The sequence below is a fragment of the Sardina pilchardus genome, chromosome 23, assembly GCF_963854185.1.
Source record: "Sardina pilchardus chromosome 23, fSarPil1.1, whole genome shotgun sequence".
Lineage (NCBI taxonomy): Eukaryota > Metazoa > Chordata > Actinopteri > Clupeiformes > Clupeidae > Sardina > Sardina pilchardus.
In genome coordinates, this window is record NC_085016.1 from 10,518,959 (window position 1) to 10,542,658 (window position 23,700).

The 23,700-nt window shown below is 47.5% G+C and overlaps 1 protein-coding gene across 2 annotated transcripts in view; it reads left to right on the forward strand.

The window, feature by feature from the left end:
• The first annotated feature begins 2,091 nt into the window (after positions 1-2,091).
• ppp1r9alb (protein phosphatase 1 regulatory subunit 9A-like B) overlaps positions 2,092-23,700 on the forward strand; it is a 26,481-nt gene continuing 4,872 nt past the window's right edge. For both annotated transcript variants that reach the window (XM_062527979.1, XM_062527980.1), the window contains exons 1-16: positions 2,092-2,348; positions 2,618-4,656; positions 11,793-11,925; positions 13,771-13,891; positions 14,857-14,961; positions 16,240-16,444; positions 17,146-17,289; positions 17,735-17,788; positions 18,378-18,607; positions 19,098-19,194; positions 20,455-20,596; positions 21,114-21,265; positions 21,693-22,011; positions 22,744-22,801; positions 23,000-23,071; positions 23,584-23,700. The exon at positions 23,584-23,700 is cut by the window's right edge and continues 88 nt beyond it. In XM_062527979.1, the coding sequence (XP_062383963.1) occupies positions 2,791-4,656; positions 11,793-11,925; positions 13,771-13,891; positions 14,857-14,961; positions 16,240-16,444; positions 17,146-17,289; positions 17,735-17,788; positions 18,378-18,607; positions 19,098-19,194; positions 20,455-20,596; positions 21,114-21,265; positions 21,693-22,011; positions 22,744-22,801; positions 23,000-23,071; positions 23,584-23,700 (3,815 nt within the window). In that variant the 5' untranslated portion in view covers positions 2,092-2,348; positions 2,618-2,790. The remainder of the gene's footprint in view (positions 2,349-2,617; positions 4,657-11,792; positions 11,926-13,770; positions 13,892-14,856; positions 14,962-16,239; positions 16,445-17,145; positions 17,290-17,734; positions 17,789-18,377; positions 18,608-19,097; positions 19,195-20,454; positions 20,597-21,113; positions 21,266-21,692; positions 22,012-22,743; positions 22,802-22,999; positions 23,072-23,583) is intronic.

The following is a 23,700-nucleotide window of genomic DNA, read 5'->3' on the forward strand; positions in this document are numbered from 1 at the left end:
CCTGGGGAAATGGTTCCATATTCAGGGCAGGAAAAAAAAAAGAATCTCAGGCCGGTCTGAAGGACGCAGCAAATGCCTGGTGCTTCTTCCTAGATCCACCAGCCACAGGGAAAAGCTCCAGCATTGGGAACATCTCAGGGATAAACCCCCAGGGACCCCCTCATACCTGGGAAATCCCTGGTCGCCCAGGAAAGGTGCAGGTTGGAGTTTGGAGACGTTTTATATCATTGGAGCTCAGCTCTCTTCACCACCACACCTCAGTTCAGATACAGGTCCAGCAGAGGAGACGAGAGCCAGGTGAGTTGAACTCCGATTCAGACTATTTTTCATAGCTAACATGACGTATGAGTACAGTACAGTATGTAGGGGTCTTGCTGCCTGATTAGATAACCAGTGCGTACCTTTGAACCAGACTTTTCAGTAGTGGGAAAGTATGAGCTTGGAGGAACATTGTGAATGTGTGATTGGCCTTTTGTGTTGTGAGTCAACAACCCAGATGGCAAGAGGCCAGTGGACCACTGTCGGTTCACTGGGAGCAGATCTGGGGGACCGCTGGGATTTTGCCAGTTTAGGTCCACAGGCGAGTTACAGACTAACAGACCACTGCATTCAAAACAGCAATTTAGTCCGAATATTATTCACTTATTTAGCCAACTATGCATATTGACAATTTGTGTGGAGTAGAAATGACATAAAACCGATGAATGCTGGCCAATATGATTTTGCTATCTGAGCAATTATGTCCAGGTCCGCTGATGGAGCCTTCAGTAAAGACGCATAGGATTTGTCATTTCTTTGCCCTGCTTAAGGTCTCTTGTTTATATGCAGTGGTTCGCATTTTGAAGTGACAATGCTCGCCTCGCATTGCTGATTGAGACACTGTTCAGGGGATTATACATTGTAATCCACTTCAATATGTGCCGCCTATAAAATACCATCTGCCGACTCTCCCACACTATATCGGACAAACTGTTCGCCATCCACTGAAAGCGAGATCCAAGGTCTTTGAAACTTTACTGTTGTGGCACTTTCCAAATAAGGCACTTTCCAGAATACAGAATACAACCGGAGGGGGGCGCGAATTTTTCCCATGATTAAATAAAGGGGCTGTAAATGTATGAAAGAACCCTCGTATAAGCGTGTCAGTTAATGACAGCAAAGTAAACAATATTTCTATTTGAAGAGTATAGTTTAAAATATGTCAGTGGGTAGGCTATAAGGCGGAAGACACGCTACCCTGCTCCGCTGTGTATCTGATTATGAAGAGCGGATGACTAACCCCGATCAACCTGCCCCATGGATTGTTTAATTAAAGGAGATTAGATGATATAGCCAACGCGTGGGCAGTTCTTACGTAGTAGTGTCCCGTAACTCGCTGTGCATGCTGTTCTGTTGATTTTGGCCATGCCTGTAGGCCTAGCACTTGAGGGAATCGTCCAAATGTTTTATTGTAAAAAATGAACATTCGTGCATATATGTGCAATTTAGAACCCAACAAAAATTGTGTTAAGTTGTCATGTTCTTTTACAGCTTGCTGAGGCCCTGAGCTGGTGACCTACTTGTTTGTGCTGAGGATGAAAGGGAAGGATATGACATACAGTATTAGGTCCCCACAACATAAGGCAGGAGAGAGAGAGAGAGAAAAGGGGAGCAAACGCAACGCCTGATTTGATGCCTATGCCTTCGAGACTCGAGACCAGTGTTGCACCAGGAACATAACCTACGATTTGGGACTATTTGATAAGGGTCGCGATCATAACCATTTACAGAGCCATTAATCATGCCTTGAGCGCAGGCATCTGTCCAACGTGGACCGACATGGATCCTGTTTGCCAACTCGTCTCAACTAGCCAACTTTTCCATGTAACACAGGGCCTCTAGTAGCTATCTAGAGCCCCATCTTTTTCGAATCTGGGCAAGTCATTGAGGTGCAATTGACTGTTTACCCAGGCGCTAGCCTAACAGCTGAGGAGATAATTTGCTAACCGGTGACCAGTCATAGCTGCATTGATTGACTCTCCAGGAGGATCTCTGGCACTGGGGTGGCATTGAGTGAACGAGCGGAGTAAAAGCTTCACAGTATTTTCCCACGAGTTTACAAGAGCTTCCCTGTTTCATGCCAGAACAACCATTGCCTTTAGCGCGCTCCCTTGTCAGCGAGACGTGCCTGGTACAGAGACTGGGACGCGCGGTAGACGCAAGGAACTGGGGCTGTATGAAAAGGGAGTAGGTAGGGAAACAGATGTCGAGTGGATAGCAGCGGAGTGACAACTTTCTCGGTTTGCGATATGGATCGAGGTAGACTGTTTACACGGGCTCAACCGCGTTTTATATCATACAGGAAAAAGGTAGGAAAACAATGTTACTTTGCTCATCTTAGCTTTGTCACACACAGTTCACACACAGTTAAACTTGTAACGTTAACAACTGAGCACGCCGCTTCGTCGCTCAGTATCCCACATTAAGGATATTCGTTATATTCTTATTTAACTCTGGGACGAATCGCGGATTATATCATACAATCTGAAAAAAAAACTGCAAAAGAGTAAATGTTGATTATATCCCAGTATAGGATATTTACAGTGTGTTGTTGTCTGATGTTCTGTTTTATCTGTAGGTTATTAAAATGAACAGTCATTACATTCCGAAGTTTGAGTAAGGACGACGCATGGAAAGCAGTCGAACGTCCCTGATCAGCTCCGCGTCTCTTTGAGATAAAACTTTAATCACTTTTGCCCGATTTCATCAACGCGACATTATTATTTTATTCCATTACCCTCCCCTGTGAAAATGATCAAGGGTGACAGCAAAGGCGAGCGATCGCTGAGGAGCGCCTCCCCTCATAGAAACGCATACAAGACGGATTTTCACACCATCAAGTGCTCTTTCGATGGAGCCAAGTCCCAAGCCAACAGGGCCGGTGACCCCATGCCAGAGGCGAGGGGCAGGCCTACAGGCAGCCGAGGAAGCAAGATTAAAAACAACATTTTTCTTCAAATGGACGGCCAGCACCACGATGCCGGGGCAGCCCTAACTAAACCCGACATGTCGAAGCATTTGTGCCACGCAAGAAGACCGCTCAGTAGCAGCTCTCACAAGGGCAGCGTGAGCAGCATCACTAGTCAAGAGTCTGCCGCCTCCGACAAAGCCTCTGTGAGCGAGGAGGCGGACATTGACAAAGCAACGCTGGCAGTGAAGTTCTCTGTCACCCGCAAGCTTTTTGAGTCCGGTCTGAAAGAGCCGGGGTCCACAGAGAGACCTGCCATCCCGGCTAAAGTCAGCACCCGCTTGTCTGTGGACAGTAATGGCTCTGAGGAGGGGAAGACAGTGGGGAGACCGACAAGCCCCAGTCAGAAACCATCAACCACCAGAGCCTGGGAGGACGAAGGAAGGCGAAGAGAGGAGAGGGAGAGGGAGAGAGAGAAGGGGAAGAGTGAAAGTGACACACCCACCCACAAGTCCAGTGGGGCCACAAACGCTGGACCCATGTCGAGGCGACTGGAGAGCTTCATGCTGGACAGTGACAGCGACGACTCCAACCACAAGGCTGACATCTCCGCTAATGGCCACCACCAGCCGACCTCTGTCACCAGCTGCTACTCAGTGAAGATCAGACCCGTGAGCACCGCCGACTCACCCAGCGCTCAAGACCCCTCCCAGCATCCCCCTGCCGTGAACGGGAATTGCAAAACGGACAACCGTGCAAGTTTTCAGTCCAGCCCTCCCACCAAACCGACCAGTTTGGATGTGGTGACCCGCACATCAGAGTCAGCAAGGTCACCCGCTGCCGATCTCTCAAATGCGGGTAGACGGGAGTTGGGGAGGGAGTCCCCCGGAGCTGGGGAGCTGACGGACACAGAGGCCCCCGCAGACCTGCCAGTGGAGAGTGTTGTGCGAGCAGAGCTGGTGGTGCTCCAGAACGAGTCGTCGGAGAGCGAGGGGAACGAGGAAGAGCACCTGGAGGACGATGTGTTCGAGGAGGCAGGGCCGCGCACGATTGACAGGAAAAATGTCCAATCGGGAGAGCAGGTGGCGCATTCGGGAAGCGGCCCCAGGCCAAGAGAAACGCAGCAGAGGGTGGAGTCTGAGGATCTCCAGGAGAGCGGTGTGGAGAATTATAGTAAAGCCCAGGAGCAAAACACGCAAAAAGAGGAGGAGGAGGAGGAAAAAGAGGAGGAGGATGAACAGAGGGAGAAAAAGAAAGTAGGGGTTGTTGACAAGAAGGGTGGAGTAGATGGAGAGGTAGAGGAAGGTGAGGCCATGAAGAAGGATGTGTTGAGACGAGAAGAGATGGACGAGAGGAAGGGGGCCCTCGGAGAGACAGTTTTGGATGGACTCGGCGAGGGACCGGAGGACAGGACGGCCGAGGAGGAGGAAGATGACGCCGTGGCCGAGGAAGAGCGACGCGGGGAGGAACGCAAGGTGAACGGCTGCGCTGAGATCTGCGGGATCGAGAACGCCGCCTTCGTGGATGACCGGGAGAGAGATCTGGAGAGCCACCGAGAAGAAGACGAGGAAGAGGAAGAGGAGGAGGAGGAGGAGGAGGACGATGGTGATAAAGGTGGTCAGGTGTCATACGACGAGCAGCCTGGACTCTCCGATGAGGAGGATCCAGCTCCACAGAGGAAGATCAAGTTCTCCACCGCGCCAATCAAGGTAATGTTTGCTTAATTTAACTTTCATGAGGCTGCAGTAGGCCATAGTGCATTTCATAGACACGCTTAATGGAATAGCCATCTTAATTTGATCCATGACCTTTCCAAGAGTGTAGAGGCTTCTGTGTCAGTGTAACGTGGAGCTTTCACACAATAGCAAGAACTAACTGGAACTAATAACTCACACATTTCCCGTTAGTAACACTTACTTTGTTTATGAGAAGCAGTAGGCATTTTCCTACCTACTACGTACTTGACAAGACCTCACATGCTTGTAAAGGTATTTGCCCCTTGAACACCTGTGATGCAAGAGCAAGCAAGCCATGAGCACATTCTGATTACTCTTTCGTGTGTGTGTGTGTGTGTGTGTGAGAGAGTGTGCATGCTTGCCTGAGCTTGCATTCTACAGAAGTGTAATTTTCTCTTGCATAACTCTTGTCAGTCACTCTTTAAGGTAAAAAACTAGCCCTTAAGATAAATAATTTTGTCCCGTTCAAGTTACCCTCGCATACAGTGACCGGTTGTTCTGTCCAGTACTTACTTGCATTAAGCTCACTGTTCTTACTCAGATAAATCATATCATTACTTTGATATCTTTTTTGTACATTTTAGCATGAACTTCTTTTGAAATACTTCACTGTGGTGACTAGTACTGTGTCATCATGTCCATGCCCATATACTAAGGTGTGCCTAGAGTCTAGACTCTTCTATTTGTGGGAACTCTGAATCATCTAGTCCCAAGCAGAGCCATTAGCCATAGATTAACATTAGCATTACGATGTATCTACATGGCTCTAGTCCCAAGTAGCTAACTCTTAAGTAGCGTCTGAAAGATCAGTGGGCCATCTGAACCTGAATCTGAATCTGAATCTGAACCTGAATCTGAATCTGAATCTGAATCTGAATCTGAAGTCATGATTTGCAGCCTGATGCAGCGCTGTTCACACTGATGTGTGGTGTATGTGATGTGGAGTCTGTGGGAGGGCACATTGGTACACATACCAGACACAGCAGGTGCCAAAGCGGCCCACACAAGGACTATGGGGTCGTCCTGCTCATTTGATTGCATACAGACATTCACTCCTTTTCCTAGTCTCGTTCTCCCCCGTCTTTTCTCTTTCTCACACACGCACGCACACACACACACACACACACACACACACACACACACACACACACACAGACACACAGACACACAGACACACACACACACACACACACACACTGACTTCCTGGGTTTAGGATTGGTTGGCATCAAACAGGAAGTGCATTGTCCTGCCGATCACATGACCTGCTCCAAGACCCCCAGAAAGAGGGGCGTGTGAAAGGGAGAGATCCTGGGCAAAGAAAAGCCCCTCTGTGTGTGTGTGTGTGTGTGTGTGTGCACACGAAAAGGGAGTGTCTGAGAACTGACTTTGTCCTTATCATCCTCCAAAGGGAACTAAGGAAGATGTACAAAGAAAACAAACCCTTCAAGTTAGTGCCCTGAAATAAGTGCACCTGTTTCCCCCAGTACGATCTGATGTTAAACTTTCATAATACTCACAATTATTGGAAACAGTGTGTGTGTGTGTGTGTGTCTGAGTTTAGTGAAGCTGTTCTCTGCTTCACTGCTCTTTGTGTTCATGTTTGCTCAACAAGGTCATGTAATTTCATGATGGACTCAAGGGATATGAAGGGATGAACTACTGTCCCCAGGATAGCCCTTAGTAATCTCTTGCAGAATGCAGACCACACAACCACACACACACACACACACACACACACACACACACACACACACACACACATGCATACACACAGACTCCCTCGTACACACACACACACACACACACACATACAGTATGCATGCATGGGCCATACAGTATGGGGGTGTCTTGTATGCTATATATCACTATTCCGAAGCAAAACACACAGAGACACAAAACCTTCCTGAAGGATATGCACCATGCTGTATCTGAATCTCTGTGTGTGTGTGTGTGTGGTTTAAGCACAAGTAGAGGTCTTCTTTGCTCCGAGCACTTGAAATGGCACGTTTTTCACAGGGTTCATCTCTACATGTGTTTTTGTAAGCACATGTCTTTCCCCCCCACCGGTTCCCACTGTAGTGATTTGAGATACAGAAGCACAATGCTGTCTTATCACACCTCCTCAGCACCATCTGCGTGTCTGTCTGGTGGTGGCCCGATTGGCCGCATCCCTCCTTCAGGAATCTGTCCGTTTCCTCGTTTATCTTCCGACGGCAGCGTTGTTTTTCTTTCGGCCCCGCCACGCTGAGTGTGGCCACATCCTGGTTGTATTTTTAAAACGGAGCGCTGGGGTCTTAACGCATGGCGGGGGGGGGGGGTGGCTGTGACGGGATCCTGTATTTGTCCTGGTTTCAGCAAATCGGCATCAAAGTGTCCTCATCGCTCACTTCCTGCCTTCATTAGGCCTCCGAAATGATTTGGGTTGCACCTCATGGTCCGTGAACCACGTGGACCCTGTCCCCTTTCCTCCCTGGGGGACGTTTTCAACAATACAGTGATTTCCCGCATATAAGCCGCATTGTGTATAAGCCGCATGGCAGTGTTTTGTGGAAGTTAAAAGAAGCAAAACCATATTAACACCATATTAACTGCCCCCCTGTATTAACCTCATAGCGGAAGAAATTTTGCAAAATCAATGTATAAGATGCGGCTAATAGTCGGGAAATAACGGTATTCTTTCTGAAAGCTCATCCTGTTAGGATGTGAATCCACCTGTTTGCCATTTGGTTAGTGTAGCTTTTTCAAGTTATAATCCTGTTAGTGATGCCATCCTCTGATCATTCATATTCTAATGAGTCTAGCACATGGTCAGCCATATAAAGAACCGTTATATTCTTGGGCACTAGATGTGTAATGTGTTTTGTAACGTATGCAGGAAGCTGACCGGAAGACATTACTGAAGCCCTTCTGGTACCATTCATCTCATGCTGATTACCAAAACATGGGATTGACTAATTTAGAAGAAACGGATTCGGCAGCAGAGGAAGGCAGCAGTAGCAGCACAGCTGCCCAGTATATCCTCTGAAAGAGAGGAGGCTCACTGGTGCCTCTGAACAAGAGTTTAGATACAGTACTTTGCATCTGAGAGATGCCCTCAATCAGTTATCTGAGTCCACAATGAGTGTACTAAACATTAGGGCCTATTTGAGGTTTGTTTTTAGTGATGCGATTTCATAATTGTGCTTTGTTCGGTTTGGTTTTTCACATTAGGTTTTGTACAACTGGATCAGTTTATAGTGACCTGGTTAGGCTAAGGTAAATTTAGACTTCTCTGTATGAATAGAGGTTACTCATTCGTGTGTGTGTGTGTGTGTGTGTGTGTGTGTGAGAGAGAGAGTGAAAGAGAGAGTGAAAGAGAGGGAGAGGGAGAGAGTGAAAAAGAGAGAGATAGACAGAGGGGGAGAGAGAGAGAGAAAGAGAGTGAAAGAGAGAGAGAGAGGATGGATGGCTAGTTTGAGCCGTGCGGTGGAGAAAAGGGCATTGTTTGGCACCTCAGCTCTGCTCCATGACAACATGCAGGACTTGACAAAAGCAGAGAGAGAGAGAGAAAGAGAGAGCAGGAGGGAGAGGGAAGGGAAGGGAGAAACAGGAGCTGGCGAAGTTGGGGAGAATAAGAGCAGAGAGAGAGAGAGAGAGAGATGGAGGAAAAGAAGTTCTTTGAAAAAGAGATGGTTCTGAAGACGGAGAGAAGGATGTGGATGGGAAAGATTAAAAGATGGAGCACAAAATGGACAGAGAAAGCAAGATGAGAAAGAGCGAGAGTGCTGCTTTTTTTAGAGAGAGACAGAGAGAGAGAGAGAGAGAGAGAGAGAGAGAGAGAGAGAGAGAGAGAGAAAACACACGAGATATAGTTGGGGGAGGGGGTCCCATCTCGGCTGGGCCTTGGTCCCAGTTGTCTCTGGCTCCGTGTTTCTAAACCCTCCTGTGTTTTTCTCAAGTGAACCCACTGCTGTGTACACTAGCCAACACTAGCACAGTGCATCTTCACTACTCACCCAGACCTCACAACACAGGCTTTTGCTCTTCACCTGAGCTCAAAGAACACCTGGCTCAGGTCAAACCCCCACACACCTGTATCAAACAGAAAGGGTTTGACAACAGAAAGCCAGATATCCTTAAATAGAGCCCTATAAGAGATCACTGCATAGGTGTGTGAGAGTGCTCGAGAAAAGCACAAAGAGAGAGAGAGAGAGAGAGAGAGAGAGAGAGAGAGAGAGACAAAGGCACCGAGTTCGCCAACTGATTCCTAAAATAAAATCATTCACTCGTCTCCAGCGTGGTTTCAGACGCTCAGGGAAAGGGAGAGAGAGAAAAAAGAAGAGTCTGACCTGATTTCCACACAATGCCAATCGGGGGCCTTGTTTAGCGAGAGGGTTGCGGAGTCTCAGCGCTCATCCCAAAACTGAGCCGGAGCTCCCTCAGTGTCCCGGCCTGCTCATTGGGAGGCAGAGAGGGCTCACTCTAATCCACAACACAGGGGGCAAACATACCTGTAAGCACACATGAACCCCCACTCAGATAATGCTTAATAACTGCCCGCTTACTCTTACTTATGTGGACACATGGCCGGAATTAACTGTGTGTGTGTGTGTGTGTGTGTGTGTGTGTGTGTGTGTGTGTGTTTTGTGTGTGCGTGTACGTGTGCGTGTGCGTGTGCGCGTGCGCGCGCGCGTTGGGTTATGCAGAAAATTGTTCAGAAAGAAAAAATTTGCCAATAGTGGAGACTTTGAGTAATATAACAATCAGAAATGCAAAGCCTGCTGTTCCATCCGTACCCAGATCCCAAACAAACTTCCCTCGACTAACACTAACCCCAGGCATGTTCAGTCGACCGCAGTGAAATGGTTGTGTGTTGTTATGATGTGCATAGCTATGTGTATTGATTGCGTGGTTGTGTCTCGTGTTCATAGTTATGGTGTGTTGTGTCGTGTGGTTGTGTCTTGTGTTCATAGTTATAGTGTGTTGTGTGGGTTTTTTGTTGAGTGTGTGTGTGTGTGTGTGGTGTTCATTGTGTGCGTATGGTATGCATTGTGTGCATGCATGGTTGTGTGTGTTGTGTGCAGGCGTGCGTGTGTGTGTGTGTGTGTGTGTGTGTGTGTGTGTGTGTGTGGGGGGGGGGGGTGCAGGGCTGCATGAGTGTGTTGACCAGGACTGTGTGTGTTGTGCTGGGTTGTGTGTTGTGTGCAGGGCTGTGTGTGCGTGTGTGTGTGTGTTGTCCAGGACTGCGTGTGTTGTGTGTGTGTTGTTGTACTGGGGTTGTGTGTGTGTGTGTGCATTGTACTGGGTTGTGTGCTTTGTTCTGGCATTGACAAAAGCAGAGAGTGTGAGCAGGAGCAGGAGAGGGAGCGGGAGAGGGAGTGTGTGTGTGTGTGTGTGTGTGTGTACAGGCCAGTGCAGTGCAGGGCAGTGCAGGGAGGGAGTCTCTGGTTCTGGGCTTTGTTGATGGGCTGCTGCTGCTCTAGAAGTGCTGACAGCCTGACCGGCAGAGTGACCGCGTGTCCTAATCTGACTGCTTCGGTGCCGTGCCGTGCTGCACTGAAACACACACACACACCCACACACACACACACACACACAGAAAGAGAGAGAGAGAGAGAGATAGAGAGAATCTTACTTGTTTATACACATTCATTGCATATATCTGCCTTTTGTTTGATGTTCTGCTGAAGACAACCAGACTGTGAACAGTCTGTTTGCTTAGTGAATTCTTCCATAGCAATTAGGATAATTTTTTTGTATTTCATGGGACTGTAACCTTTTAAATGGTCTCTCTTGTGTGACTTTAAGAGTAAATGAGGTAGAGGAAGAAGTGAAAGAGAGGTTAAAACAGAGTGAAAGTGAGCGAGTGAGAGAGAGAGAGAAGGGTGAGAGAGCTAGTATAGTGAGGGAGAGGAGGGAGATGGAGCCAGTCAACGTGAGAGAGAGAGAGTGCTAAGAGAGAGAGAGAGAGCTAAAGCTGCATTCACATACGTCGCTACTCGCCCATCTCTGAGCGAGAACTGTCAATGTAAAGTGAATGTGTTCTAGCTGAATGTGGCCAGGACAGGCGATGCGAGGACTAGCGATGCGATGTGGGCGGGTACAAAGTTAAAATAATTTTAACTTCCAGCGATGCGAGTGAAGCGAGTGAAGCGAGTACCAAATCAGAATGTAGAATAGAGATGATTGACAGTTAACTGAAGCGAGGAGCGATGTGCGAGTAGCGACGTATGTGAATGCCCCTTAAGAGAGAGAGAGAGAGAGCTAAGAGAGAGAGAGAGAGAGAGTGTGCTGAGTGAGAGAGAGAGCAAAGAGAGAGAGAGAAGAGGGAGATGGAGCTAGTCAGCGAGAGAGAGAGAGAGAGAGAGAGAGAGTGCTAAGAAAGAGAAAGAGAGTGAGTGAGTGCTGAGAGAGAAGAGGGAGATGGAACTAGTCAACGAGAGAGAGAGAGAGAGAGAGCTAGGAGAGAGAGAGAGAGTGCTAACAGAGAGAGAGAGTGCTAAGAAAGAGAGAGAGAGTGAGTGAGTGAGTGCTGAGAGAGAAGAGGGAGATGGAACAAACTGATTAAGGGTGTTAAGTGTCTGTGGCGACTCGGTGTTCTGCCGGCGCTGAACTGAGGGTGACATTATAATCACACAGGCATTCACAGTTGGAGGACCTAGGAATAAACAAACCACGCTTGTGTTCGGTTTCTCTCTCTCTCTCTCTCTGCGTAGTGTGTGTGTGTGTGTGTTTTCCATAATAACAGCATGCCTGAGTGTAGATATCTTGTTGAATTCCCAGCCAGCTGTTAGTTTGTAAAAGGGAGAGTTGAGCTGATTCTCTGCTCTGCTGGTTTGATAGCTCTCTACTGCATGCATGTTCCCAATAGTTTTTCTTGGGAATCGGTAATACTGAGTATGATATCATAGTATCCAAACAATACTGTACAGCTGGGTCATACAAGAGTATGACACACACACACACACACACACACACACACACTCACACACACATGTACATACTGTATAGGCAGTATGATTAAAACAGGCAAGAATTCATTTTTACTTTCCATTAATGCTGTTCTCTGTCTTTCTCTCACACACACACACACACACACACACACACACACACACACACACACACACAGGTGTTCAGTACATATTCCAATGAGGAGTACGACCGCAGGAATGAGGATGTGGACCCGGTCTCGGCCTCAGCTGAGTATGAGCTGGAGAAGAGGGTGGAGAAGATGGATGTCTTCCCTGTGGAGATCCGCAAGGGTGAGTGTTTTCTCTCTCTTTTGCTCTCCCTCTCTCTCTCCCTTCCTTTTCTTTCTCCCTTCCTTTCTCTCTTTCCCTCTATCTCTCTCTTTCCCTTCTTTTCTCTCTCCTTTCCTTTCTCTCTTGCTCTCCCTCTCTCGCTCTCCCTTCCTTTCTCTCTCTTTCCCTCTATCTCTCTCTTTTTTTCTTCTTTTCTCTCTCTTCCTTTCTCTCTTTCCCTCTCTTTCTCCCCCCTCTCTAAATGTGTTGATTGTAGACTAGGAGTAAAGCAGCAGTGTACAAAATGTTTATATTATCCTCTCTCTCTCTCTATCTCCCTTCCCTTTCTTTCTCCCTTCTGTTCTCTCTTTCCCTCTATCTCTCTCTTTCCCTTCTTTTCTATCTCTTCCTTTTAGAGATGCACCGATCGATCGGCCGCCGATTGGAATCGGCCGATTTTCACGTGATCGGCCACGACCGGCGACCGGCCGGTCAGTCTGAGACATGCCGATTTTATGCCGGTCAAATGCACTCGCACGTACTTGTAACAACATCACACTCACAGCTGAGTTTGCAAAGTTTGATGAAGCTAGGCCAACAGTCAGGGCTAGATAAAGCGCTAATACTGAGTTTTTCTATGCAGCGAACGCTGTGCTTTGCCATATTGCGTGGAATTTACTATACTAAGCTGTCACTTCAGGTTACAGCGCTCATCAAAGCCCGTCCTTGCCGCTAATTGCGTGCCCACAGCTGAACCACAAGCGCTATCAATAAGCAGCGACATAGCACGGCAGGAATAAACATAGTTTTGCTTCGGTTTGCCAACTTATCATGTATTCTTTCACACTACTACAACAACTAAGTCCGATTTACACATTTAGAGGTTTATTTCATTACCTTTTGTCTGATCACGCCTGTATATTTCTTCTAAATTCGCCAAAAGTTAGCATTATAACGTGTCATAAACTACCGCGACCGTGATACAAAACATATCATGCGTGGTGTCGTTGGAAAGCTCCTGCATGACGTTATGCCATCCAAATATGGACACTTCCTTAGTATCCGCAAGCAATCGCGAAAGTTCAAAGAAGAGTGTGGACTGAGAATGTAAAGTCATTTGCTGTGTTTCAAGGCTTCTCAAAATAATTTTTTTTTGTTGTCATTTTCCAACATCTCAGCCTATGTAGCACTAACTTCAGTTATCAGTATTCTGAAGATATTTGCAGTTGGATATTGCATATGGATGTGAGAAGAAAAGAAATAGTGTTCCTAGTGCATTTCTACATGTGTGAAATGAATGTCCCACACTTGGATTACTGCAGCTGAAGAAGACTTGAAGAAGAATCTGTCTATTCACATTTTTCTACCAGCCATTGATAAGTTGATTACATTACATGTTGTATTAAAAAAAATATAGGCTAGAAAATAACTCTTTGTTATTATATTGCTGGAAATTAAATCGGAATCGGCTAAAATCGGTATCGGCCGGTCAAACTCGATGAAAAATCGGAAATCGGAATCGGCCAAAAACTTGCAATCGGTGCATCTCTACTTCCTTTCTCTCTTTCCCTCTCCCCCCCCTCTCTAAATGTGTTGATTGTAGACTAGGAGTAAAGCAGCAGTGTACTATCATGTTTATATTATCCTCTCTCTCTCTATCTCCCTTCCCTTTCTTTCTCCCTTCTGTTCTCTCTTTCCCTCTATCTCTCTCTTTCCCTTCTTTTCTCTCTCTTCCTTTCTCTCTTTCCCTCTCCCCCCCCCCCTCTCTAAATGTGTTGATTGTAGACTAGGAGTAAAGCAGCAGTGTACTCTCATGTTTATATTATCCTCTCTCTCTCTCTCCCCTCTCGGTGCGTCCCCATGCAGAGGACACTGGGCTGGGGATTAGCATCATAGGGATGGGTGTGGGTGCTGACCAGGGTCTGGAGAAGCTGGGCATCTTCATCAAAACCATCACGGAGGGAGGGGCAGTCCAGCGGGATGGGCGGTAAGTAGCACATAAATGATGAGGGCGTTATTCCCTGATTATGTTGACCCAACACACACACACACACACACACACACACACACACACACACACACACACACACACACACCTTATCCTATAACCAGTCTTTAACTCTACTTAAGTAATTGACAATTGACATTCACTTGCTATAGTCCCTTGTATGGTTTTCTATGTCAAGGACTCGTGTTGGGCTCCCCGCAAAAATCCACCGACTGTGACTTTAAGCCTACTTTTATATTATTTGTATAGGTGTCTATGCTTTATACGCTATGAAAGTCAGTCGTACTACACTTTGCACTGAAAACGGATGCTAGAGGAGTACCAAAGGATTTGAAAAGTGACAACAACAAGGAGATCCTAACCAAGCATAGAAGTTTGGGAGTGAGAGTTTACTGTAGGTATCAATATGTGACGAATCTTAGGGAGAACTGGTAAAAGACTCCATAATGTCCTACAGTAGTTACTGCTCACCTTCCTCTTACTAGCTCCCCATCTAACTAGCCCCGTCAGTAGAGTCACTGTGATCGTCCTCTGTGGCTCAGGCAACCTAATCCCCAATGGAGAGATTATGAAGCATGCATGCTGTTCTTTAGAGGACATAGACACCCTTCAGCATGTACTCTCCTCTGGAACTCTACTAACTTCCAACAAGACCTTTAGTGATCCAGTGCAGTGGAGATCCTCTGTTCTCTATGAACCCAGCCCAGAGTCCAGATCAAAGGACTAGAATGGCAAAAAAGATTGTGGGCTTTATTGTGTTTCATATCGTTTGATATCATTTTTTTTAATAATATCTGTCTCCTGAGATGTATTTTTCTTTCTATTTTTCTTTCTTTCTGTCTTCTGTCTTTCTTTACTTCTTTCTTTCTTTCTTTATTTTTGGTGCATGCGTTTGCACATTGTGGATGAATAGTTTCACTCAGTCTTGTTTTCTGTCCCATCAGCATCAAGGTGAATGACCAGATTGTGGAGGTGGACAAGGTGAGTCTGGTGGGCGTCACCCAGATGTTTGCAGCCACCGTGCTCAAGAACACCAGAGGTCTGGTCAGGTGAGAGAGTCTAGTTGTTATACCTGATGCACCACACCATACACCTGCAAGGAAAACTAACTTGTGTGCATGTGTGAGTGAGTACATAAAAAGTCATATATTATTTATGATTGATCAAACATTTATTTGATCTTTTATTAGGCTCTTGGTATGCTATTAATCATTACCCCACATTAACATTGACATTGAACATTGAACTCAACTCATTAACTCATTAGCACATGTACTGAGATGTTTTGACGGCCTGTCTAAATTATGTATTGTGAAGTCAGGAGTTTGGGATTTAAATTGACTAGAAACAAAGCTGGGTACTCCTGTGTTTTGATCCACACCAGAATCCCTTCTATAAACCCTACACTTAAAACACATATTTAGTTAAGCCTTACTCTACCCTTCCAGTCTGGTTACATATTTTGCAGTGCCATTTGGTCTGTGTGCGGTGAACCAGATCAAGCACACTGTAGGTAATCATTTACTGTCTGGAAGGGTGTGGTGGAGAGTAGAGCATCTACCTGAGATCCTCAGGAATGAGAACTGTGTCATTGTTCAAACAATAGCGTCTGCTTCAAAAGATATGAATTCAGGTTTGAGGTTATCAGCATTTATGAGTGTAACTGTGAAGGTGTGTGTATGCGTGTGTGTGTGTGTGCATACATGTGGGTGTGTGCGTGTGCGCGCGTCCAAGGGAAGCATGTGTGTTTCTCTGCCTCAATGTGCAGGTGTGTGAAAGAGAGAAGTTCATTACTGAATTTTATGTGACTCTTTTATTGCTCTTTGTGCGTGATTGCAAGAGAGAGTGGTGAGAAGGCCGAGACAGAGAGAGGGCGCGTGTGTGTGTGTGTGTGTGTGTGTGTGTGTGTGTGTGTGTGTGTGTGTGTGTGATTGCAAGAGAGAGTGGCTAGCAGGCAGAGACAGAGAGAGGCTGTGTGTATCTGGCATTGTGAGTGTATTAATGTTTTACTAGAGTTATGTCCACACCCCATACCAGCACTGGGAGATTACTCACATGTCCACAACATCCAACATATCGACCGGGCTTCCCTACTTCCTCTTGCTGGAAACGCACTGTTGTAGTAGTAGTGGTAGTGGTAGTAGTAGTGTTAGTAGTAGTATTGTTTGTTGTTATGAATAAAGGATGTGTGTGCGTGTGCGTGTGTGTGTGTGTGTGCGCGTGCGCGTGCAGAGCCAGTTGTATGTGTGTGAGTACATGTGTGTGTATCAGCATGCAGTATGGGTATTTGTGTAAACGTGTGTTGTCATCTCCAACCTATTCTAAAGCTTCCTGATTGGTCGGGAGAGGTGCGGTGTGGAGAGCGAGGTGGCTCGCCTCATCAGTGAGACCCTGCACCAGGAGAAGAGCAGCAAACACCAGAGCAAGGACCACAAGCAGCAGCAGCAGCAGCAGCAGCAGCAGGAGGAGGAGGAGGAGGAAGAGGAGGAGGAAGAGGAGGAAGACCACCTGGTCAAGCCTGCTGACCTGAAGGTGAGGAGGAGGAGGAGGAGGAGGAGGAGGAAGAGTCGGGGCCCTCTGCTGTATTTCAACACACCTCCTTCTCCGCAGAACAGCCCAGGCGCTGTGTCTAGTGGTCCAATCAAAAGATGGGCTCAATACGGACCCATGTAAATATTGAGTTTGAGATGTCGTTGTATGTACTGGATAAGTATATGCACAAAGTGGCCTCTTGGTTGAGCTAACATTTGATCAGTCACTAACTGTCACAGTTCTCAACCTGGTAAGATGCAGCATGGCACAGTGCACAGTGAGATGGTCTATAGCGGGAATATAGTCACAGACCAGCAGCTTCAAAACCATATGTATTTCTGTACAGGGTCATACAAGTCATCAGCCTTGAGACACCTTAGACAGCTTGCAACTTGCAGCTTTCTTTGATGGCTTGCATCTGACTTTTTTTTTTTTTTTTAAAGATATTTTTTTGGGCTTTTTATGCCTTTAATCAGATAGGACAGGGTGACAGGAAACGAGTGGGAGAGAGAGTAGGGTGGGATCCGGAAAGGACCACGGGGCGGGAATCGAACCCGGGTCGCCGGCGCGCCACGACTGGGGCCGGCTTGCATCTGACTTTTGTCAATGTCCCACCAGGGCTCACCAAAATGTCGTTTTGTGAAAGCTGTTCTCACCTGGTGTTAATCCTGTGCTTCTAATGGCCTTGTCTCCAATCACAGAGAGAACACCATGAGGAAGGGGAAGACCAGAAGGAAGTGGACGGAGAGGAGAGGAGGCAGGACGAGCTGGATGACTTGGACAGCAGCGAATGGACTCTACCTGAGCACCTCGACGCCACTGAGCTGGGGGAGAAATTTAAAGAGGTACAGTACAGTACAGGACGTGAATGACACAGATGTACTACAGTGCAGATGTCATTAGTTCAGCATGAGGATGAAGACCAAAGTAGGGGATACTGTAGGTGTGCTCCCGTGCAGTAGTCACTTTACCTGGCCATATTGTCCCAAGTCCTTTTTGACCAAATTCCAGTTAGTTTGCAGCTGTTGTCTGTAGTCACTTTATCTGGCCATATAGTCCCAAGTCCTTTTTGACCAAATTCCAGTTTGCAGCTCTTGTCTGAGGCTGAGAACCTGATGAAGACCTGGGCATATGGTCTTTACAGCTTGAATGGCCGTGCATAAGTACAAGCTCTGAAGTTGTTTTTTTAATGTAAATAAAAACAAAAATAAATTGATAGCAAGCTATTGGAAATCGTTTTGCATGTTTCCGTTCATGGTTTCCATGTTTTGTGTTTTTTGCTTCCAACAGCTGAAAAACAAGCACATCACCACCGTAGCAGAGCTGAGAGGGATGAACGAGAAGGTAAGTGACTGTTCAGTTCCCCTTCTTTTTTATTCATGTAAAAAATGTGTTGCCATATAAACATTCTATTTTGTATGACCGTCATGACATGCTTATATTGTCCACTTTACCTAGCTGACATTTTTATCAAAAGGGACTCACAGTATAGAGTAGATGTGTATTTGTGTCTGCGTGTGTTCACACAAAGAGCTTCTGGAGACTAGTTTGCCATCAAGGCACATCCTTTGGGATCTCATAAAAGAGTGGCAAGGGAAAAGATGGCTTGTTAGCAAAGTAGTTCACTACTGACAGAATCTGGTCAGTAGTAGAGAGGTGAGTCATTGCTAGGATCTGGATATTCTCAATCATAGTCATGTTCGGCAACACACTTTCCTAAAACACTGTCCTGCGGCTTATGCCCAATGCGACTATTTGATAGGTTCTGCCAAACACTATCAAAACGAGCTAAAACAGAGACTGTACCACCAGCAATACTGCTGCTGCTGCTATCAAGCTAGCAACAACAACAACAATAACAACAACAACAACACCCACACTGTTATGTTTGCTATAAGGAGCTGAGTGTAAGCTGGATGTGCTCTCTCTGCAGATGCGGGTGTATGAGGGGGAGAGGGCGTCCTGGGAGCGGCGGACTGCGGACCTGGAGGAGCGGTGGCAGGCCAGCACGGAGCGGCTGCGCACCATGGAGGGCTGCTGGCAGGAGTCGCAGCGGCTGTGCGAGACGGTCAGCCAGAACCTCCGGCAGGCCCAGGCCCAGCAGCAGGCCATGGAGCTGCGCTACAGCGACACCCAGAGCCAGCTGCAGGAGCACGAGAAGAGGTGACACACACACACACACGTGCGCGTGCACACACACACACACACACACACACACATACAATCAGCATGCTGGGAGACACAGAGAGCGCACACACACACACACACACACACATATACACACATACAATCAGCATCCTGGGGGACACAAAACACACAAAAAAATAAGTTGGAAAAACACACACACACACACACACTCACACACACACACAATCAGTGTTTTGTTTGAGTTTATGTCGAGTCTATAATTCACAAAGTGTCTCGGGGTGAAACGTTTTTTTGCGTTTTTGCGTACGTACACTTTATCTGCCGCCTCAGTCAACTTTCATAAAGTTCTGTCCACCCGGACTATACCCCGAGTCTCACATCCAGCCAAGTCACTTTGAAATATTAATCAGTGTGGCGGCTATTTTTATTTCTCGTTCAAATGCCTGTGTTTCTTCTGCGGGTGCTATTTTTAGCCGCGCCTAATGGCCGTTTGTTGTGTTGGCAGAGCGGCGGAGTTCGTGAGGAGGGAGGAGGAGCTGAGGAGGCTGCTGGAGGAGAGGGAGAGAGACTTCCAGAAGAAAGTGGAGAAGCTGTTGGAGCAGGTACTGTAGGAGGCCCAGCACACACGGTTCGGATGGAGGGGAAGGTGTGTGTGTGTGTGTGTGTGTGTGTGTGTGTGTGTGTGTGTGTGTGTGTGTGTGTGTGTGTAGGGGAAGGTGTGTACTGTATGTGTGTGTGTGTGTGTGTAGGGGAAGGTGTGTATGTGTGTATAGGGGAAGGTGTGTATGTGTGTGTAGGAGAAGGTGTGTGTGTGTGTGTGTTGGGTGGAGGATATTGGAGCAGGTACAAGCCACAGTTCGGATGCATGGGAAGGTGTGTATGTGTGTTTGGGGGGGGGGGGGGGGGGGTATTGGTGCACGTACAAGCCTCATCTGTTTGGATGGGTCGGGGTGTAGGTTCACACTGTTTTGTCATAAGACACACACACACACACACACACACACACACACACACCCATACATACACACACTCTCGTAGGGACTCACAAATACATTCTTAGAGATGCCCGATGTTCTTTATAACTCACACACTCATGGGTGTGGTATTCATAGCACTACCACTATGGGCAAATATGGTCCTACAAGCAGTCGCTATGGAGCCTGGAGTGAGGAAGAACTTAGAAGGCAACCTCTTCCCCCATGTATCAACACTGTGTTTCTTCCCTCTCTTATGGCCTGTGTATCTTATGATGACCTCGAGGGAAAAAATACTGCTATACTAGCTGTGAGGAAAACAAAAAAAGCTTACCTTGTCTTGCTATTTGACCCATCCACATTCATTTTCTGTGATTAAAATGCCATAGAGGAAGGTTAGAAAAGTACATCCTTAGCTACAAAGTCACCACGCAACACTTAAAAGGGGAGGAAAGGAAAGTGTCAGATCAAGTTAGGCTGTATAATGAAAATGTAATCGTCATTGCATGAGGAAAATTAAGGTGTACTGGTTATTGATTGCCCTGTTGTCCTTTCTCTCTTTCTTTCTTTCTTTCTTTCTTTCTTTCTTTCTTTCTTTCTTTCTTTCTTTCTTTCTTTCTTTCTTTCTCTCTCTCTTTCTTTCTTTCTTTCTTTCTTTCTTTCTCACTCACTCACCTTCATGCTTTTCACATTCATTTTACTATTCAAATACGTTTAATTGGCATGACTGTTTTGTAATATTGAGAAGTCAATGTAATGGGTGTACGTACAATACACCAAAAATGTAAAAAGCATTAAAAAGGAAAATATTTGACCCCCTCTCCCCTCTCCACCTCCCTGCCTCTCTTTTCCTCTCCCCCCACCTCTGTCTGTGCTGTGTGCCCCTAGATGGCTGTGCTGGAGGGCAGGGGACATGTGGAGCAGCAGCCCCTGACTGAGCTCAGGGTACCAGGGGAGGAGAGTCGGCTCAGCAGCCCGGAGTCTGGAGCCTCCGACCGGAACGGCCTCTCCACCGACGAGCCCATCTCTGGTAGGTCACCCCTGTGCCCTGATTAAGAGATGAGATGAGTCTAACCTGGAAATATACTGTAGGCTGGAGTGGGACTGCTGTTGAAGTGAGGCGCAGAGTGAGTGAGCATGAAGATGGTGGCGGTGTTTGTATGATACGGAAAGACTCAGTGAAGCTAGAAGAATTAAGTGATTGAGGGAGAGACAGCTGGACTTGCAGAGAGAGATGGACAGATACCATGTGACGGTAAGAGAGAGAAACCGAGAGAAGGACATAGAGAGAGTGAGACAGACAGAGACATGAAGAGTGAGAGAGGGAGCGAGAGGACACAGAAGGACATGGTGAGAGAAAGAGAGAGAGAGAGAAGGAAGCAAAAGAATGTAGAGAAGCAGACAGCGAGAGAGAAGCAGATACAGATAGACAGGCAGAGAGAGAGAGAGAGAGAGAGAGGGGGAAACAGAAGGATGTAGAGAAGCAGAGACAGAGGGAGAGAGATTGTAAAAGGAGGAGTGAATCCATCCTCTCCTGACCTCCTCAGATCCAGACTGGGGTGGCGCGGTGCCCGAGACCCACCGTCTGGACTGCAGTGCCCATCGGGCCAAGGCTCAGCTGGCCCAGAGGTCCCGGCGCCAGCGCCCGTCCAGGCACAAGCTCCGCGAGTCGGCCCGCAAGTCTCCCGGCCAGAACCAGGTCAGGCACGCTCCAGAACCTTCTCTCTAATGGTCCACTCACACACGTCTTTCACAGGAGATGCTGTAGGCATGCTGTCCTGACTGGACTCTCTGAGTAGAGAAACGGACACTGGTGTTCCAATATCCTTGAGATGAAACCTGTTCTTTAGAACCCTTAGAACCCTCTGATGAGGGGTACTATAGCTATCAGTTTGACTGCACCTCAATATACCTGCACCTGTATAAGGTTCCTGAATGATGTTCTGAAATCTGTAGTGATCTAACTTAAACCAGTGTCTGTTTATTTGCCATACCATATGAGTGAAAATGAGGTCATTTGTGTGCGTGTGTGTGTGTGTGTTTATGCATTTGTGGGTGTGTGTATGCATGTGTGTGTGTGCGTGTGTGCGTGTGTGTGTGTGTGGTATGTGTGTGTGTGTGTGCAGGAGCCAGACGAGAGGGCAGATGAGGCGCTGGAGTCCAGCAGTAGTCGTAAGTCCCTCCTGGAGAGCCTGTCGCTGCCCGTGCCCGTCCTGACCCTCGAGGGGGCCACACGCGCCGCCACCTCCGGGGGGGACACCAGCGGCTCCGCATCGCCCCTGCCCTGCACCCCCCGGGGCGGGGGTCAAGGAGAGGTCAGCGCCAGCCCCAGCGTGTCGCCCCCGACCGACGCGTCCACCCCCCACTCCCCCTCCAGCCTCCTGCAGAGCCTCAGGAGCCGCCGCTCCAAGAGCAGGGACAAGAGCAAGGCCAGCAAGAGCAGAGGTGTGTGTGTGCATGTGTGTGCGTGTGTGTGTGTGTGCGTGTGTGTGCGTGTGTGCGTGTGTGTGTATGTGTGTGTGTGTCTGTCTGTCTGTGTGTGTGTGTCTGTGTGTGTGTGTGTGTGTGTGTGTGTGTGTGTGTGTGTGTGTGTGTGTGTGTGTGTGTGTGTGTGTGTGTGTGTGTGTGTGTGTGTGTGTGTGTGTGTGTGTGTGTCTGTCTGTCTGTCTGTCTGTCTGTCTGTCTGTCTGTCTGTCTGTCTGTCTGTCTGTCTGTCTGTCTGTCTGTCTGTCTGTCTGTCTGTCTGTCTGTCTGTCTGTCTGTCTGTCTGTCTGTCTGTCTGTCTGTCTGTCTGTGTGTGTGTGTGTGTGTGTGTGTGTGTGTGTGTGTGTGTGTGTGTGTGTGTGTGTGTGTGTGTGTGTGTGTGTGTGTGTGTGTGTGTGTGTGTGTGTGTGTGTGTGTGTGTGTGTGTGTGTGTGTGTGTGTCTGTGTCTGTGTCTGTGTCTGTGTCTGTGTCTGTGTCTGTGTCTGTGTCTGTGTGTGTGTGTGTCTGTCTTTGTGTGTGTGTGTGTGTTTGTCTTTGTGTGTGTGTGTAACTCAGTGGAAATGACTGTTTATCTCACTCAATGACTGTGTGTGTGTGAGTTACACTTGTGGATGTGGATGTTGTGGATGTTGAGGGAGCTCTGTAATGCTGCATATGGTGCGAAGAGTTACTGACTGAGGTGTCCGTTTCAGATGAGGACCCTGACAGCTCTTCATCTGGGAAGTCCAAAAAGAGATTCCCTGATTTCAGGTGGGTTTGCTCAAGCAGAGTGTGTTTACTATATGGCTGAAACAAGGAAAACAACACAACCTGTCTGAGTTCTACTAGTTCTACTCTACTAGTACGACTTGCATTCATTAGCATCCAGTAATGAGTGAAGGCCACTGTCAAATGAAACCTCATTCCCCTTGTGTGTGGGCTCTTCTGGAATGTTCTTATTCCCTGCAGTGGCCTGAGGAAGTCTGGGGGCAAAGGTCGCAAGCAAGACCGGGACGCTCTGCGGGGATCCCTAGAGAGCAGGTATGTCGTGAGCGGAGCGGAGGGGCACCTTTTCCTGGAAAAGCGATGGGCTACTTCACTGCCACTTCCACTCTTTACGCTTCCTTCCTCTCGTTTTTTTTTCTCGTTTTTTTCTCGACAGCACTTGCTTTTTATAGCCGTGTGCTGCTAATGTAGGGTCAGCGTTGGCCATTATCCCAACCTGAACTCCCAGAGCAAACTCCACAGATGGAGCCCTGCGTAATTGAGGCGGTTATGTAACTGCCAGCATAATGTAGTTCTTTTCCCGCTAGCATATGAGAGACACTCTGAAAGTTTTTAAGAGTTGCCTTTCCAAGACACTCCGTCTCTCTCTCTGTGTGTGTGTGTGTGTGTGTCTGTGTGTGTGTAGGCTTTTGAGTAGGAGTTTGCGTATGTATTGTATTGCATCTTTAATATTTGTTTCCCTGTACCATTTTCTTCATGTGGACATAAATAAATGGTTAAAATGTGTGTGTGTGTGTGTGTGTGTGTGTGTGTGTGTGTGTGGGCAGGGGTTCTGGGGACCTGCTGGACGTGTCCAGTGGCAACATGTCCCCCACCGGCTCCGTGTCCTCCGTGCCCTCCTGCATGCCCTTCTCCTGGTTCGGGGACAAGGAGCGGGAGCGGGA